The sequence below is a fragment of the Chlorocebus sabaeus genome, chromosome 19, assembly GCF_047675955.1.
Source record: "Chlorocebus sabaeus isolate Y175 chromosome 19, mChlSab1.0.hap1, whole genome shotgun sequence".
Taxonomy (NCBI): Eukaryota; Metazoa; Chordata; class Mammalia; order Primates; family Cercopithecidae; genus Chlorocebus; species Chlorocebus sabaeus.
This window is the reverse complement of record NC_132922.1, coordinates 20,418,908-20,435,082: the sequence shown is the minus strand read 5'-3', so window position 1 is coordinate 20,435,082 and position 16,175 is coordinate 20,418,908. Positions and strand designations below refer to the sequence as shown.

The 16,175-nt window shown below is 53.0% G+C and overlaps 1 protein-coding gene and 1 pseudogene across 2 annotated transcripts; both read left to right on the top strand.

Moving 5' to 3' along the window:
* The first annotated feature begins 1,146 nt into the window (after positions 1 to 1,146).
* Positions 1,147 to 4,589, top strand: MTFP1 (mitochondrial fission process 1). 2 transcript variants are annotated; one of them, XM_007975401.3, is made up of 4 exons: positions 1,210 to 1,539; positions 2,303 to 2,430; positions 2,733 to 2,965; positions 3,996 to 4,589. In XM_007975401.3, the coding sequence occupies exons 1-4, from the start codon at positions 1,473 to 1,475 to the stop codon at positions 4,066 to 4,068; spliced, it is 501 nt and encodes a 166-aa protein (XP_007973592.3). In that variant the 5' UTR covers positions 1,210 to 1,472; the 3' UTR covers positions 4,069 to 4,589. The 2 variants fall into 2 exon arrangements, with proteins under 2 accessions (XP_037863540.2, XP_007973592.3); XM_038007612.2 differs by lacking the exon at positions 2,733 to 2,965 and having other exon boundaries at positions 1,147 to 1,539.
* Positions 4,590 to 6,002: 1,413 nt separating this feature from the next.
* On the top strand, positions 6,003 to 15,877 carry LOC103223615 (uncharacterized; annotated as a pseudogene).
* Positions 15,878 to 16,175: the final 298 nt, after the last annotated feature.

Below are 16,175 nucleotides of genomic sequence, written 5' to 3'. Positions count from 1 at the left end.
GCCCTACAAGACAGAGGCGCCTGGGGCTGAAAGCGGGGGGGCCACAATAGGGAGCCAGTGTTATTCATTTTCCCTACCTTTGATGAAAATAAGAACTAATTCTTAATGAGGCCTACTGGGTATCACGCGATACCCGGTAACCCTGTGCTTACTATTATACTTTGGGTTGTTGCAAAGATTAAAGGAAATAAGCCGTGCAAAGCGCTTAAGAGCTTGGTATAAGTAAGTGCTCGTCAATGTTGGCTACTCTTATTTTTTGCAGACGTGGGAACTGGGGCTCAGGGAGGCTAACAGCCAGTAGGCGGCACAGCTAGGATTTGAACCCAGGATTTTCTCCAACGCCGCTCAATTATACCCGCCAAGGAGTCACAGAGACTTAGTGAAATATACACATTGCTCACCTGGGTAAACTGAGGTCCACCAGGGGAAGGCTTCCTCCTGTTGTAATCACTAACCCCAACTCTGTCTCCCTTGCCCGATTCATTCATTCGTTCATTCGTTCAACACCCTGTCCCCAAGAGGCTCAGTCTGGGGACATACTGATCCAGTTAGATGCGAGTGCTTCCTAGTTATACATAGCGCCTGCTGAGAAGGCACTTCAGAGTCCAGGCACCCACCTTCCAGGCGCTTACCATTCACTCCTCTAGCCTCATTTAGAGCTCACATTAAGAGCACGGGATCTGGATCCATACTGTTTGGATTCAAATCCCAACTTCACCACTTGGCAGCTGTGTGTTCTGGGAAAATGACCCACCTTCTCTGTGCCTCCATTTTCTCACCTGTAAAACGGAGTCCCAGGCTGGTGGGAGGGTTTAAGGTGTAAGCCATGGAGAGCCCTTTAGCAAACATCCAGACTGGCAATAAACTCAATAAATGGTGACTTATAATTAATTCCTCGGAAGCATCCTAGGGAGTGGACACTATTGTGTTCCCCATTTTATCTATTACTTTTTTTTTTTTTTTTTAAGTAGAGACGAGGTCTCTCTATGTTGTCCGGGCTGTTCTTGAACCCTTGGATTCAAGCGATCTTCCCGCCTCCGGCCTCCCAAAGTGCTGGGATCACAGACGTGAGCCAACGGGCCCAGTCTGTGTCCCTCCCTCGTTTTTACAAATGAATAAAGAGCGGTTGGAGAAGCAGACTCTTGCCCGAGGTCACCAGCTTTGCAGTGTAGCATCCCCCGATTTGATCTCCTGTCTCTTTGGCTCCAAAACCTACACTCAGTCCAGGGGGCGGTTAGCGGCAACCGCTCAGAGAAAGCGTGACGAAAACCAATCTGTAAAACCCTAGCCTGGGAGAGGGGCTTCGGTGCGCGGGGGAATTTGCAGACGCTCCCTGCTGGCGGAGATTTCTTGAACTGTCCTTCGGCGCGGGACTTTCGGCGGGTCCCGGCCCGGCCGACCCGAGTGCCTGCGGCGGAGACTGCAGTGGAGCCAATACAGTCTACAGTGGCCTAGGCTGTGGCGGGAGAGTCATGTCAGAGCCGCAGCCGCGGGGCGCAGAGCGCGATCTCTACCGGGACACGTGGGTGCGATACCTGGGTGAGCGCGGGGCAACTGGCGCGGCGACCCCACCACGACTGGACTGGGGAAGCAGGGGTCGTCGGACGCGGGCCCGGGGCCTAGAGGAGGCGGGAGGTTCTTAGTTCTCATTCTGCTTTTGGGCCGGAGACTGGGCTCAGATAGGGCTAGGGACTTGCCCAAGGTCACACTACCCTGGTGGGCCGCCCAGGGCGGAAGCTCGCGTGGGGTGAGCGGCTCTGGCATGCGCTCTGGCTGGCTGTGGAGTTGAGATCTCCACGCCCATTTCGGTCCTGACACGCACTGATTCTGTCTGAACCTCAGTTTCCTCCTCGGCAAAAAACAAAAAACAAAACCAAAAACAAACCAGATGCACACGAGGGCCTCTGTCATTGAGTGGTGGTTGCAAGGGTGGAATGGGATAAAGCGCAGAAAGGCCTGGCACTTGGCGAGCGTCCAGTCAGTGGCGCTGCCCTCGATCACTCTGCCCCTTTGGGTGCCTGTCACCTCATTAGCGCAGTTACTCCTGGGACCAAGACCAGGAAATCTAACCAATAAGCAATGGTAATGGTGACTCTGTGCTCAGCCCGCCCTCAGTGGCCCGAGTCCGAGGTGGGCATCATAGCACCAGTTTACATCTTGGAAAGGCAGGCTCAGAGAGGTAAAGTCACTTGCCTAAGGTCACCCAGGGACTGCTTAGCTGGCTAGGATGAGAACCAGCCTGCTCCAGCGCCCCCTTGTGGAACAGTTCGTGAACCTAGGAATTAAGTGTTCCCTCCCCCAGGCTATGCCAATGAGGTGGGCGAGGCTTTCCGCTCTCTTGTGCCAACGGCGGTGGTGTGGCTGAGCTATGGCGTGGCCAGCTCCTACGTGCTGGCGGATGCCATTGACAAAGGCAAGAAGGCTGGAGAGGTGAGTGTTAGCCTATTTTCCAACTCCCCACCCCAGTTCTCTTCCTGTGTGGTTCAGTCCGCAGCCTTGCATGTGATAAAGTCCCTGTTGCCTAGTGCAGTCCACAGACAGTCCTGTTTGTAGGACAGTGTACCCCCGCCCCCACACTCTCACTCCCAGACCTGGATGTGGCAGACTGTACCCCACTCCTGGGTGTGGACAAGTCCACTGGCCACTTGCCCCCCCAGGTCTAGCCTCATGCCCCTTGTTGCAGGATTTCCTGCCTCTGCCCCAGCTGGATTAAGTGTCTCTACGCCCACCAGGTACCGAGCCCCGAAGCAGGCCGCAGCGCCAGGGTGACCGTGGCTGTGGTGGACACCTTTGTATGGCAGGCTCTGGCCTCTGTGGCCATTCCGGGCTTCACCATCAACCGCGTGTGTGCTGCCTCTCTCTATGTCCTGGGCACTGCCACCCGCTGGCCCCTGGCTGTCCGCAAGTGGACCACTACTGCGCTTGGGCTGTTGACCATCCCCATCATTATCCACCCCATTGACAGGTGGGTGCCTTCCTGGCCTCAGGGATCATCCACTTTCCAGGTAGAGCTACCCTCTGCGAAGTGCGGGTCATGCCCACTTTGCTGGAACAATAGCAGGGACAAGGCTGGCACTTGGCTCCTGGGGTAGAAAGGACAGCCTGTACCCTTGTCATATGGTCTGGCAGGCACTTTAGTAGTAAAAGAAGAGGGGTGCCTTGAGGGTATGGGACACAGGACAAGTAAATTCCCAGAAAGAAAGCCTAATGTTACAAAACAACCAGAGGGAGGCAGGAGCAGGTGCACCCTGGAGGGGATGCATTTTGGGAGGTATTGGTGACAGAAGCCTAACTCAAACTGAAAGTTTGAATAAAATGGAGTAAAAGTCCAGGTTTGTGTTGCATTTAGGCATGACTGGATCTAGGTACCCAAATGATATCATTAAGGGTCTGCGTCTCCCCATCCTGCTGCCTTTCTCCCCACCCCACCCTACTTCTTGCTGGCTTCACCTGCTTTCTCCTTGTGGGAGTAGAAATGGCCCTAGCAGCTCCCAACTTCTATCCCACCAGCTTAGCCTCCCCCAGCAGAAGCTTTTAAATAGTAACAACAAAAATTCCAAGTAAGGGTGTCGGTGGTCCATTCTGGACTGCATGCCCACCCTATGAGCCAGTTTCCCTTTGTTGATTGGCCAGACTTGGGTCACATGCTTGGTCTTAGAACCAGAGATGGGCTCTACCCAACCAGACCAACGTAAGAATGAGAGGAGGAGTCTTTCTCCAGAAGAAGATAGCTGACCCTGAGGCCCTGAGCAAGTCTTTTACCCAGTGCCTCAATTTCCTCCTGAATAAAGAAGAGGATGGTTTCTATTCTGAGAATTTGAGTCTGGCTTCCCCAAGTAACCCAAGGTGGGAGGATCAGGATAAGGGTGGGTCTCTGCTTGTATGGCATTTGTATCCTGAATCTAAGCATCCCTTTCCCTAACCCTGGCCTTCTGCCTTCTGTTCCCTCATGAACACCCTTGGGCACCTGCTCACCACCCTCTCACTCTCTACAGGTCAGTGGATTTCCTCCTGGACTCCAGCCTGCGCAAGCTCTACCCGTCAGTCGGGAAGCCCAGCTCCTCCTGATCACACGCTGGTACCTGGCCTGTGCATCAGCCTCCTCCTGCTTCATGTCAACCTCCCACTCCTGCCAGGGGATGTGGACGCCTGGTTCCCTGGGGTCCAAAGACCCTGGCACCTGAGTGGGTTTGAGCCGGACAGAAGCTTAGAGACAAAGGCTTCAAGAAGCAGTGGCTGCAGAGTCACAGACGGGCGGGACCTGAACCCTGTCTGCTTCCCCTTAATCCATGAGGCTGAGTGGAAGTGGACCCTGGGTGGGCCCAGCCCTGTCTTTTTCAGGAAAATTACATCCTCCCATGGAGGATGAGAGACTGAGGCTCAGGGAGGGCAAGGAATAGGCCCAAGATCACTTGGCAAGCTGGGAACCCAGGACTCCCAGGTGCTTGGTAAAGTCACCCCACGGTGGCACGGCTGAACAAGGAGCGGCAGACAACTCAGGGAGAAACTCAGGAGTGCAGTACCAGGGACACCTCAGGACAGATTCTCTGGCCAGGCCCTTCCCTGACCCAATAAATCCTGACAAGGCTGTTGTGTCTTCATTTCTGTTTGGGATGAGCAAGGATGTGGTGGTGGGGAGGAGGGATGGGTAGCAGCCTCCCCGCCCATCAGTGCTTCCCTGCAGGTGCCTGGTGTCCCACATTGGTGTTGCCAGCCTCCTTTGGGGTAGGCATTAGCCTTTACTTACTTTTAATAGAGATGGGGGTCTCCCTATGTTGCCCAGGCTGGCCTTGAATGCCTAGGCTCAAACAATCCTCCCACCTCAGTGTCCCAAACTGCTGGGATTATAGGAATGAGCCACTGCACTCAGACTGGCATTGCCCTCTTGTTGCAAGCCTCCTAAAGCACCGACCCCTCTGGGAGGGGACCCTGTTAGGCAGATACCATCTGAGCCTGAAGGTGCCCAAGATGGTAGTGGCAGCCCCATATGAGGGTCACATGAGACCTCCTCATGAGGGGACTCAGCAGCCTGGAGAGAAGGAAGTGACCAGGGGGCTTCTTAGAATCAGAGAATGGCCTGTTTTCCTTGTGGCTTCCCCTGAGCTGCTGGGCTCGAGAGTGCTAAAGGGGGCCATTCCTCTGATCCTGGGCCAGCTCCCTCAACAGCTCAGAGAGATAGAGAGGTGGGAGCACAGGGCCAAAGCAGACCTGGGCCCCTCAGCCCTGCCCCAAGCCCCAAATCAGCTCCTGCCAAGACCCTGGCCCCACCCCTCGCAGCCCAGGTGCAGTCAGGTAGGCTGACCCTGCCCTGGTGGGACTTGCCTGCACCTGGGCTGGGACTTAAAGGGGCTGCAGGGTTGGGTGGGGGTGCTGCCAGCAAGACAGGATGGGGGCTCCGGCGTGGTGGTCCCTGCTGCTCTGGGAGTATCCATGGCTACAGGATGAGTGTGATGTGGGGTGAGCCTTTCTCTGCTACTCTTACCGTCCCACACTGGCAAGGTCCCCTTCCCAAGCCCCTATGGCCTCTGCCCAGTCACCTGCCACTCCCTCCCAGTTCCCTTAAAAGTTCTAAGCCCCGCCTCGTTCTCTAGCCCCCGACCCCCACCCCCCATTCCCTGTCTGAGCTGGCAGTCATCCTTCTGCAGTCCAACATTTTCCCAGCTCATCTCCCCCGGCAGTCACAGCCCCAGGCGGGGCACGTTCACACCTGCATCCCTGTGACATCTCCTGGCATCTACCACCAATTCCTTGCTCACTCACTCTCCACCTTTCAGTCTGCAGGCTCTCCCTAAAGCTGGGAGCTGCCCAGGCCACATGCAGGCTTTGTGCTCATGCGCACAGCCTAAGCGCCCAGCCTTGTCCTCCCCATCACCTGCCCCCCTGTGCCTCTATGCCTTTCCTCACAACACACTGTTCCTCAGCTGCAAATCCTTTCCCTCTTGGCCAGCTAGGAGCATCCTTCCAAGCCAGCTCCAGGGCCCCTTCTGTTGTTGCCGCTTACTATGCCCTACTGTGGGCCCCCTCTGCCCTTGACTGCCCCACTGGTGATGGCTTGTAAGGAACTACTGGGGTGCAGGTTTGCAGATGCCTGGCACATAGTAGGTGCTCACATAAGGGGCTTTCAGGCACTCCCAGGCCAGGCTGATGGGGATGAGGTTGGTGGACATCCTGTCTGTAGGGGGAAACACCACCATCCCTACAACCCCCCAACATTTTACCCTGCTCCATTATTATTATTATTTGAGACCGAGTCTGTCACCCAGGCTGAAGTACAGTGGCACAAACTTGGCTCACTGCAACTTCCCCCTCCTGGGTTCAAGCAATTCTCCTGCCTCAGCATCCCGAGTAGCTGGGACTAGAGGTGCATGCCACTATGTCCAGTTAATTTTTGTATTTTTAGTACAGAAGGGATTTCGACATGTTGGCCAGGCGGCTCTTGAACTCCTGACCTCAAGTGATCTGCCCGCCTTAGCCTCCCAAAGTGCTGGGACTGGAAGCATGAGCCACTGTGCCTGGCTCCCTGCTCCATTCTGGAGATGCAGGGAATTAATCGAAGGTGGGGGATGCTGGGGGAGGTTTTGGGGCACCCTCTGCTGGCCATGTTCTCACTGAGTCTGGTTCTCCGCCTGAGCTAGCCTGGTCTGGACTCCCAGGAGACAGCGTCCTGCAGGAATGTAATGAGACAGACGTCCTCCTGGCAGTGAGGAAGGAACCCTATGTGGATGCTTACCACCTGTGCCTTGGCACCCACCTGCCCTCCCTGGTCCCTGTCATGTCTGGCTATGAGGTCTTCACTACCCCATTTAAAGCTAATGGCTTCATCCAGCTGGTAAGGGGGCTGTTGGAGGCTCATGAGGACAAGGCTGCCAAGAGCCAGGGGGTACCCAGGAGATTCGGGAGAGCAGAGCTGGGGTGTCTGGGCTAGAGAGAAGGGTAGAATCAGATCATACTGATTTGCAAGTCACAGCCTCTCTGAGTGTGAGTCTTTCAAAGATGCAGAGCGCTGTATCGCTGCAGAATTCAGTAGCTAGGGATCTGATGCAGATTTGCCATTTAGCATCTATGTGTTTGCACATGCCCTTTACGTGCAAACGCTTCTTGCATCCTCAACAAATGTTTCTTGCATCCTCAACAGCCTCGTGAGGAGATAAAACTATCATTCCCATTTCCCATATGAAGACACTGAGGCTCACAGAAGGGAACACCACACTGTCTACCACCAAATACATCATTCTTCAAAGCAGAATTGGCTTTTTTTTTTCCCCCTTGAGACAGGGTCTCGCTCTGTTGCCCAGGCTGGAGTACAGCGGTGCAATGATGACTTACTGTAGCCTTCACCTCTCAGGCTCAAGCGATTCTCCCATCTCAGCCTTCCAAGTAGCTGGGACCACAGGCGTGCGCCTGGATAATTTTATTATTATTATTATTATTATTATTTTGCAAAGACTAGATCTCGCTATGTTTCCTAGGCTGGTCTCTAGCTCCTGGGCTCAAGTGATCCTCCCACCTCGGCTTTCCAAAGTGCTGGGATTACACGTGTGAGCCACCGAGCCCTGCCAGAATAGGCATTTAAGCAAGGCCTAGCAGGAAATTGAGGCCCAGAGAGGGCAAGTGACTTCAAGACCACCCAGTGAGGTGGGGGCCCAAGCTGGGAGTTTACCTGTCCTGCCTTTTCCCACCATCCTAAGGAGCAAGTATCCTTGCAGATCTCAGGAAAGATAGTGGAATTATTTGCTGACCTGGTCTATGTACCACCACCCAGAAGTTCAGAGCAGCCCTGCAACGCAGCCTCCCGCCATCGGGTCAGCTGTGTGGTCAAGGCGTGAGCACTGCCTAGCGCCCCTAAGCCTGTCTAGGGCTCTGCCACCTGGAGGTCTGCAGGAAGAGGTAATGGTAGACGGGGTGGGGGCTGCCCCTCCAGAAAGGGGGCACCAGGTGCTGACTTCCTGGCCCCCCTTTGGTGTGAGCCTGGGGCAGGGCTGGGAATGCTGTCCTGGGAGTTGGAATTTGGAATTCCTGGCCCTTTCTCTCCTGTTCTTCCTCCTGCATGGGCTGCCCTGGGGGCCTTGGCACGGGCCTTTAGTGTTTGTTTTCTGGGCCCCCTCACATGCCAGAGTTGCAATATCCCCGTCTTATTTCCTTGCCAGCCCAGGAGCTCCCATCTTTCCTCCCACCTCCTTGGTCACTGACTCTCTGGCTGGGTTTGGAGATCTGGACTTCAGCATGAGACTTTGGCCTGGTTCCTTGCTTCCTACAGGTGGGGGACATTGGCTGGGCTGAAGTAATGTCCCAAGAGTAAGGTCTCCTAGCTCAGGGACTCCTGTGCCTCCAGTTCTGGGCCAGGCTACCCCTGGAGAAATCAGGAAGTAAGGGAGGACCAGTAACAGAGTGTGAGGGCACTGGGCTTCAGGCCACCTGGCCCTAGCTTTTCCTGCTTCCCCTCTTGCTGTGTGGCCTCGGACAAACCCTTCAGCATCTCTGGGTCTTGTGTCATTCCCGTCTTGGTTTCATTCCAGCCCAGGGTGGGGCTATGCTGGAGGATCCAGACCCCACCAATGCCAGCACCGTTTTCCTGGGCTCAGCTCTACACGGAGTTTGCTGTGGTTGGCAGCTCCCATTAGTCCTTACAGGTGTATGTGGGCGAGTGTGCGATCAGCCTTGGCCAGGGTATGGAAGTGGCCCCGCACACTACAGCCTTGTCAGGAATCATAGGTACTGGACCTGGAGGAGGAGGATAGAGTAGGATGGGTACAATTCAGTGGGTGATATTCTCTGGGGAGGCTGGGAGAGGGGCTGAGAGCCTTCCAGGGCTGGAAGGCACAGATGCCCAGATGGTGCCCCCTGGGCATTCTTGAGTAGTCCTTTCTAGGCCAGGGGACCAAGAACCCTTTACTGGCCCTTTCACCTCTGGAGCCTCTGTTTGCCCTTCTGTGAAATGGAGATAGTGCCAGAATCTTCAAAGCCTACTGTGTAGATTGAATGGGGTGATGTTTAGCTCAGTGCTTGGCATGCAGAATTCTCAACAAATGATGGTGTATGGTGGTGTTGGGGCTAGGACCAGACCCCAGTTGAGGGGTCTGGCCCTGCTGACCTTCCAACCTGGGCCTTGCAGGTGCCTGGTGAACGGCAAGAACGTCCACTCCTACTTCATGCCCCAAGAAGTCCCCAAGAGACTGGAGCTCTCCTTCCAGGCCTTCAGCTTTACTGATACTCCTGATGATGTGAGTAGAAACAGATGACCCCCCTCCCCACTCTGCCACCCCCTAACTTCCAAAGAATCCTCAGCTGGGGTCTCTGTTCCTACAGGTATGTGTCCACCACAAGCTGCTGCTCTGGAATCTAAAGGTCCTATCTGATGCTACCAAGAAGGCTTGTTCCTTCCACAGGGGCACAAACAGGTGAGTCATGTTCACCAAAGGTATACTGCATGCCCTACCCTGTAACTGGCATTTGATGTACATGACCTCACTTAATTGTATGGGAGGTGAGGAAACTGAGGCTGAAAATAGCTCAGATTGAATTTCTTTTTTTTCTTTTTTTTTTTTTTTTTGAGACAGAGTCTCGCTCTGTCGCCCAGGCTGGAGTGCAGTGGCGCGATCTTGGCTCACTACAAGCTCTGCCTCCCTGGTTCACGCCATTCTCCTGCCTCAGCCTCCCGAGTAGCTGGGACTACAGGTGCTGGCCACCATGCCTGGCTAATTTTTTTTTTGGATTTTTAGTAGAGACGGGGTTTCACCATGTTAGCCAGGATGGTCTCGATCTCCTGACCTCGTGATCCGCCTGCCTCGGCCTCCCAAAGTGCTGGGATTACAGGCGTGAGCCACCACACCCGGCCAGATTGAATTTCTGCAATAGTTCCCCATGCTTGGCTGGAGCAGCCCAACTGCCTTGGCCTAGAGTTGGCAGTGTGAGGTATACTGGGAATGGAGACTTTGGACTGTGACCTAGACCCAGATTAAAATCCCAGCTCCAGCTCTTGCTGGCTGTGACATCATGGGCAAGTCACTGGCCTTTTGTTAGCCTCTGTTTCTTTGCTTGTTAAATGCAGGTCTGGTCCATGCCACCCCCAGTTCCCATCTCTGGTGCACTGACCACCCTCATCCCTGACCTCTAGGTAGGAACTTCTGGATGCTGCTCTGGGAGTATGTGTAACGGTTGTGAGGTTACCTGCCTGGCCCCCTGGTTACCCTATCAAAGGTCCTTGGCAGGTAGGAGGCCCCAGATTTGGGTGTGGAGGGTGGAGGTAGGCTCTGAGGCAAGGGAGGCAGCTGGCCGAGGGAACCAGTCACAGCCTTGCATGAATTGGCTTATAGAAGGCATCATCTTGCTACTAAAGGCCTCTGAGGAAACTGACACTGGCCTGGGCCACAAAGACCCACTTGAGGTGCCCATTAATCAGAACCAAGGAGGGTCCTGGCTTCTGGACCCTGTCTGGAGAGGCTCCTACTGTGTGGGACCTTGGGCAATCCTTTCCATTTCTGGGCCTTGGTTTCCCCAAGTGCAAAATGAGAGCATTAGATTGGTCTGCCACTTTTGAGGCTCTCATCTAATCTTTATTAAACAGATATCTGGAGACCCCTTCATCTCCACCCACATAACCCTTGATATATGCCCTTCTGAGAGTTTCACAGAGGAGAGAGAAAGCTTGTAGTCAATCACACCATAGTATAAACCACATGTTATCTTTTCTCTCCTTGGGAGAAAAATAGCTTCATATTCTCTCAACTTTCAGCATCAGTAGGCAAATAGAAGGTCAGAAGTTTACAGGTGTGTATGTTGGGGGTGTGAGGGCATGTTGTGTTTTGGCTTAAAACTGTCTTTGATGTCTTTGGCTTCCAGATTCCAATCAGGCCCCTAAGAAGGCTTCCAAGCAGGTGACAGAGAAGCTGACTTGTCCTCTGAGTTGAGTCAGGTTTCTGACTTTAGGGGGCCTGGAGACGAGTGAGGGAGGCCTCTCCTGTAGCCTGGGCTCTTCTCCAGGTCCCCTTCACAGTGAGAGACAATGGGGCCCCACATCCAGTGGTCTTTGGCTGTCCCTGTAGAACCAGGCTCTGGCTTCCTCCTTCTCCCCTCCCCCTCCTCTCTGAGCCCCCATTTGTGGCCTGCCAGGGCAGAGCCTGAAACCTCAGGCAATCTGGCTATGAGCTTGCTTACCTCATGACCCTGGAAGCCACTTACCCCTTTAAGCCTCCTTATCCAGAAGAACAGTAACTGCTGCCCACTGGATATTGTTAATAAATGCTGCCTTTGTTGCCTATCTGCGAAGGGAGGGGCCAGGGCTTCCATTTTTCTGTTTAATCCTCCCAGGAATCCTCCCAATAATCCCATGCAGTAGACACAATCAGATCCCATTCTATAGATGAGGAAACTGAGGCTTGAGGTCACATAGGTACCAGTTGAGGCCAGAATCCCTGCACCCTCTCCCATGTGAACAACATGGTTCTGGGTAATGGGGGCTGTCATCCAGTCTCCTCCCTGCCCCTGCTAGTACACTTCCTGCCTCTTCTGGTGCATTTTCTACCCCCGCTGATGCACTTCCTGCCTCTGCTGGTGCACTTCCTGGCTCTGCTGGCGCACTTCCTGCCTCTGCTGGTGTATTTCCTGCACCTGCTGGTGCACTTCCTGCCGCCGCTGGCACACTTCTTGCCTCTCCAGGCCCTAACTAGCCTCTCCCTCTTATATATGGAAGTCTTCCCAGCTCCCTGACACTCATAACAGGGACTCTGCTCTTGTTATTGCTGTCCGCCCTGGGGATGAACATCTGTGTCTTCCTTTACTACTGCTGGCTCAGGACCCAGAGCTTTGAAGCATGTCCAGATGCAGGTCCGGGCAGCGGAGTCTAAGGAGCCCCCACACCCACCAGCGTTTTCCAATAAAGAGATGTTCACCAATGAGTTTGGCACTCTGGTTTTCCTGAGGAAGGGCTAGGAACATGAGGTCCCCAGAACAGGGGCCACTGTTAGGGGATACTGTCTTAGGCATGGCAGGACTCAGGCAGGGGTGGGGAGGGGTGGAAAGAAGTGCATTTTCCTCCAAACCTGTGGCTGCCTTGGGTAGGCTGGGCTCAGAGCACTCCTGCCTTTGCCCCTTAATGTTTGAGAAGCCAGCAGCCCCCTAGGGCAGAGGTTGAACCTCTTGAGGATGACAGAGAGGAGGACCCATTGGAGGTTTACTTTGCACATCCTCTTGCCTGTAGACCAGTGAGTGGCATGTCACAGCTGGCTAGTAGGGATCACAGCCAACTGTTAGCTTTTCAGGAATTTTATGAGCTCATTGTTAGACACAGCCATTATTAAAAATTAAATAATGTAGGCTGGGTGTGGTGGCTCATGCCTGTAGTTCTAACTCTTTGTGAGGCCAAGGCAGGTGATCTGCTTAAGCCCAGGAGTTCGAGACCAGTCTGGGCAACATAGTGAAACCCTGTCTCTACAAAAAATATAAAAATTAGCTGGGTGTGGTGGTACACACCTGTAGTCCCAGTTACTCAGGAGGTTGAGATGGGACGATTGCTTATGCCTGGGAGTTTGAGGCTGCAGTGAGCCGTAATCATGCCACTGCATTCCAGCATGGGCAGCAGAATGAGACCCTGTCTCAAAATAAATAAATACATAAATAAAATAAAATAAATAAACAATATGAAAAGATCAAATGATATAAACTTAGATTTAAATACATTGTACTAAAAACAAAGTAAATGCTCAAAACGTATTGCCTCGTAATCATTTTACCACACTTTACTATCATCTATGCTCTTGGGAGCTTATTTACAGCTATTCCATTTGGCGGAAAGACCACGTTATCGTGTGCCACTGTGTATCACTTTATGTGGAAAGCCTGAAATAAGCCATGATGGACACATTTATACCATGGAAACTGACAAGGCAGGGTCTCTCTACCCTGGGAAAGCCTGTGGTTTACCACCATTCTTCTGACTCTCTTGCTAACCCAGGGGGTAGGTAGTGTGAACCAAAAGTATCTGAGACAGGTCTCAATCAATTTAGAAAGTTTGTTTTTCCAAGGTTAAGGACGCATCCATGACAGGCTCATCCTGATGCCATGTGCCCAAGATGGTTGGGGCACAGCTTGGTTTTAAACATTTTAGGGAGACATAAGACATCGATCAATGTGTGTAAAATGTACATGGGTTTGGTCTGGAAAGGCAGGGCAACTTGAAGTGGGGCGGAGGCTTCCAGGTCATAGGTAGATAAGAGATAAAAGGTTTAGTTCTTTTGGGTGCTTATCAGCCTGTCACTGAATACACAATTTACATGTGAGCGGGGGTTAAAGGAATAGTCACTTAGGCTTTAGTCTGGTTCAGTGAAGCTGCATTTTTACCTAAACAATAGGGCAGAGGAAGCAATCAGATATGCATTTGTCTCAGGTGAGCAGAGGGATGACTTTGAGTTCTGTCCTTTGTCCCGCACTTGTGAAGATCAGCTATCCATTTACACTGCCAGGGTGAAACCCAGCAGAACTGTTTTAGGGTAAAAATCTCGAGGCCCACAAGGAATTTCCTTGCGGGCAAAATGTGCATGAGGTATGTAGCTTTTTAATCTTTGTAGCTATCTTATTTAGGAATAAAATGGGAGGCAGGTTTGCCTGACACAGTTCCCGGCTTGTCTTTTCCCTTTGGCTTAGTGATTTTGGGGTCCCCAGATTTATTTTCCTTTCACAGTGGATAACACTGCTCCCCATTCCAGACTTACATTCTAAGGATCAGAGAGGGCAAGTGACCTGGCAAAGGCCTCCCAGCATATATGGTCACAGGTAAGACTCAAGCCTGGTCTATTATTCCCTCCCCAAAACTGCCTGGGAGGGAGAAGGGAAAGCCAGCCTCAGTTGTGTCTCCTGGCTATCTGGAGCTCTCCCTCCAGATTTCTTTCTACCTCTCTGGCTGTCACCCCAGTGCTAAGAGCTTGGGCTCAGGCCCTCCTCTGTCTGCCCTGGCTGCTCCCACTCATTCTTGTGGCTTCTGTCCCCAATACTCTGTCACTACATCTCCCATTTATCTCCTCTAGACATATATCACGGTAGCAGCCTCTAGCTTGTTCCTCTCTAAATGTTCTCTCTGGTCAACCACTTCTTAAAATGTTCAGAACAGAGTCCAGACCCTCATAGTGGCTCTCATGGCCCTTGGTGATCTAGATTATGCCCCTATCATACACACCCTTCTCACTGCCCCACCCCAAATCTTCATTTCAGCCATTCTGTCCTTTTTGGGTCCTTAGATCTGGTGTTTCTCCTGCCCAGGCTTTCTCATATACTGTTCCCTCCTATTGGGAAACTCCCTTCCATGCCTGTCCCCCAGTCTGTCCTGCAGGTCCACCAGCCCTACCCTGATTACAGCCCCCTCCTCCCTCAGTTCCCGCTCCCCAACCCAAGGTGACCTCTGACCCCCTCTAACTGGCTTGGGAAGCTCCTCTTGTAACCACCCAGTGGGTTATGAAGGCAGGGGAATTGCAGTGGAGAAAGAGTTTATGCAGAACTGACTGAACAGGAGACCGGAGTTGTTTTTTTGTTTGTTTGTTTTTGTTTTTCTTTTGAGATGAAGTCTCGCTCTGTCATGCAGGCTGGAGTGCAGTTCCGTGATCTCGGCTCACTGCAACCTCCTCCTCCCAGGTTCAACCCATTCTCCTGTCTCAAGGAGACAAGTAGCTGGGACTACAGGCATGTGCCACCACGCCTGGCTAATTTTTGTATTTTTTAGTAGAAATGGGGTTTCACCATGTTGGCTAGGCTGGTCTTGAACTCCTGACCTCAGGTGATCGACACGCCTTGCCGTCCCAAAGTGCTGGGATTACAAGCAGGAGCCACCGAGACTGGAGTTTTTTTATTATTCAAATTAGTCTCTTGGAGCATTTAGGGGCTAGGGTTTTTCAAATGTAGTTTAGGGGAAGGGTAGTGGGGGCGGCTAGGGAATGGGGCCTGCTGCTGACTGGTTGAGGCTGCAATGATTAGGATGTGGGAAATGATCCTGCACTCTGAGTCACTTCTGGGTGAGGCCGCAGGAGCAGTTGGCAGGTCCAGCTGGAACCATAGGTGTCAGACATACCAAAAACCTGAAAAGATACCTCAAAAAAGGCCGGGCGCAGTGGCTCACACCTGTAATCCCAGCACTTTGGGAAGCGGAGGTGGGTGGATCACCTGAGGTCAGGAGTTTGAGACCAGCCTGGCCAACATGGTGAAACTCCTGTCTCTACTAAAAATACAAAAACTAGCTGGACGTGGTGACGGGCGCCTGTAATCCCAGCTACTCAGGAGGCTGAGGCAGAATTGCTTGAACCCAGGAGGCGGAGGTTGCAGTGAGCCAAGATTGTGCCATTGAACTCCAGCCTGAGTGACAAGAGAGAAACTCCATCTCAAAAAAAAAAAGATATCTCAAAAGGCCAATCTTCATGAAGAGCCAGGGGTTCCACAGGCGAATGGAGCCCCAGCAGCCCCCTCAGCCCTGCGTGCCCATGTTCTGGTCTTCTCCCTGGCTCTATACTCAGTGTTCAAGGGGCTGCAGCAAGACGGGGCTTGGGCCACGGAGCTACGCCTGGCTTTGCTGCTCCACAAGGGCACTGTGGCTGTCAGCCTGTCCCTGCAGCTGCTGCAGAGCCCCTTGGGGTTACAGGTGGTGGTTGGCTGTGGGATCCACTTCTCACGCATGACACTTCTAGGCATCCGGATGGGTGCGGCTCTAACAGTCAGCAGGGCCTCTGCGCCAGCTGGCCCAGTCTGTGCTAGAGGGCATGGCGGCTGGCACCTTCCTCCATATCACCTTTCTGGAAATGCTGCCCGGGAGCTGGCGACTTCTGAGCAAAGGATCCTCAAGGTCATTCTGCTCCTAGCAGGCTGTGCCCTGCTCACTGGCCTGCTCTTCATCCAAATCTAAGGGGCTTTGAAAGAGAGGCCCTTGCCTCTCCCTCCCTGCCCCAGTGTGTGGGGAAAAGGAAGGAATGGGAAGGGAGGTTCTGAGGACCAAAGCTTTCTTTAGGAGCGAAGGATGGAGCCTTTGGGACTATCTGATCCATGAGAGGGAAGTGGGCAGGCAAGAGAGACTGGTCCCAGCCCCAAGAAACAAGAGATGGTTTAGTCACTAGAGACATGATTGGGGACATTAGTGTTACTAGAAAAGGGTCCCAATCCAGACCCCAAGAGAGGGTTCTTCGCTCTCACACAAGAAAGAATAC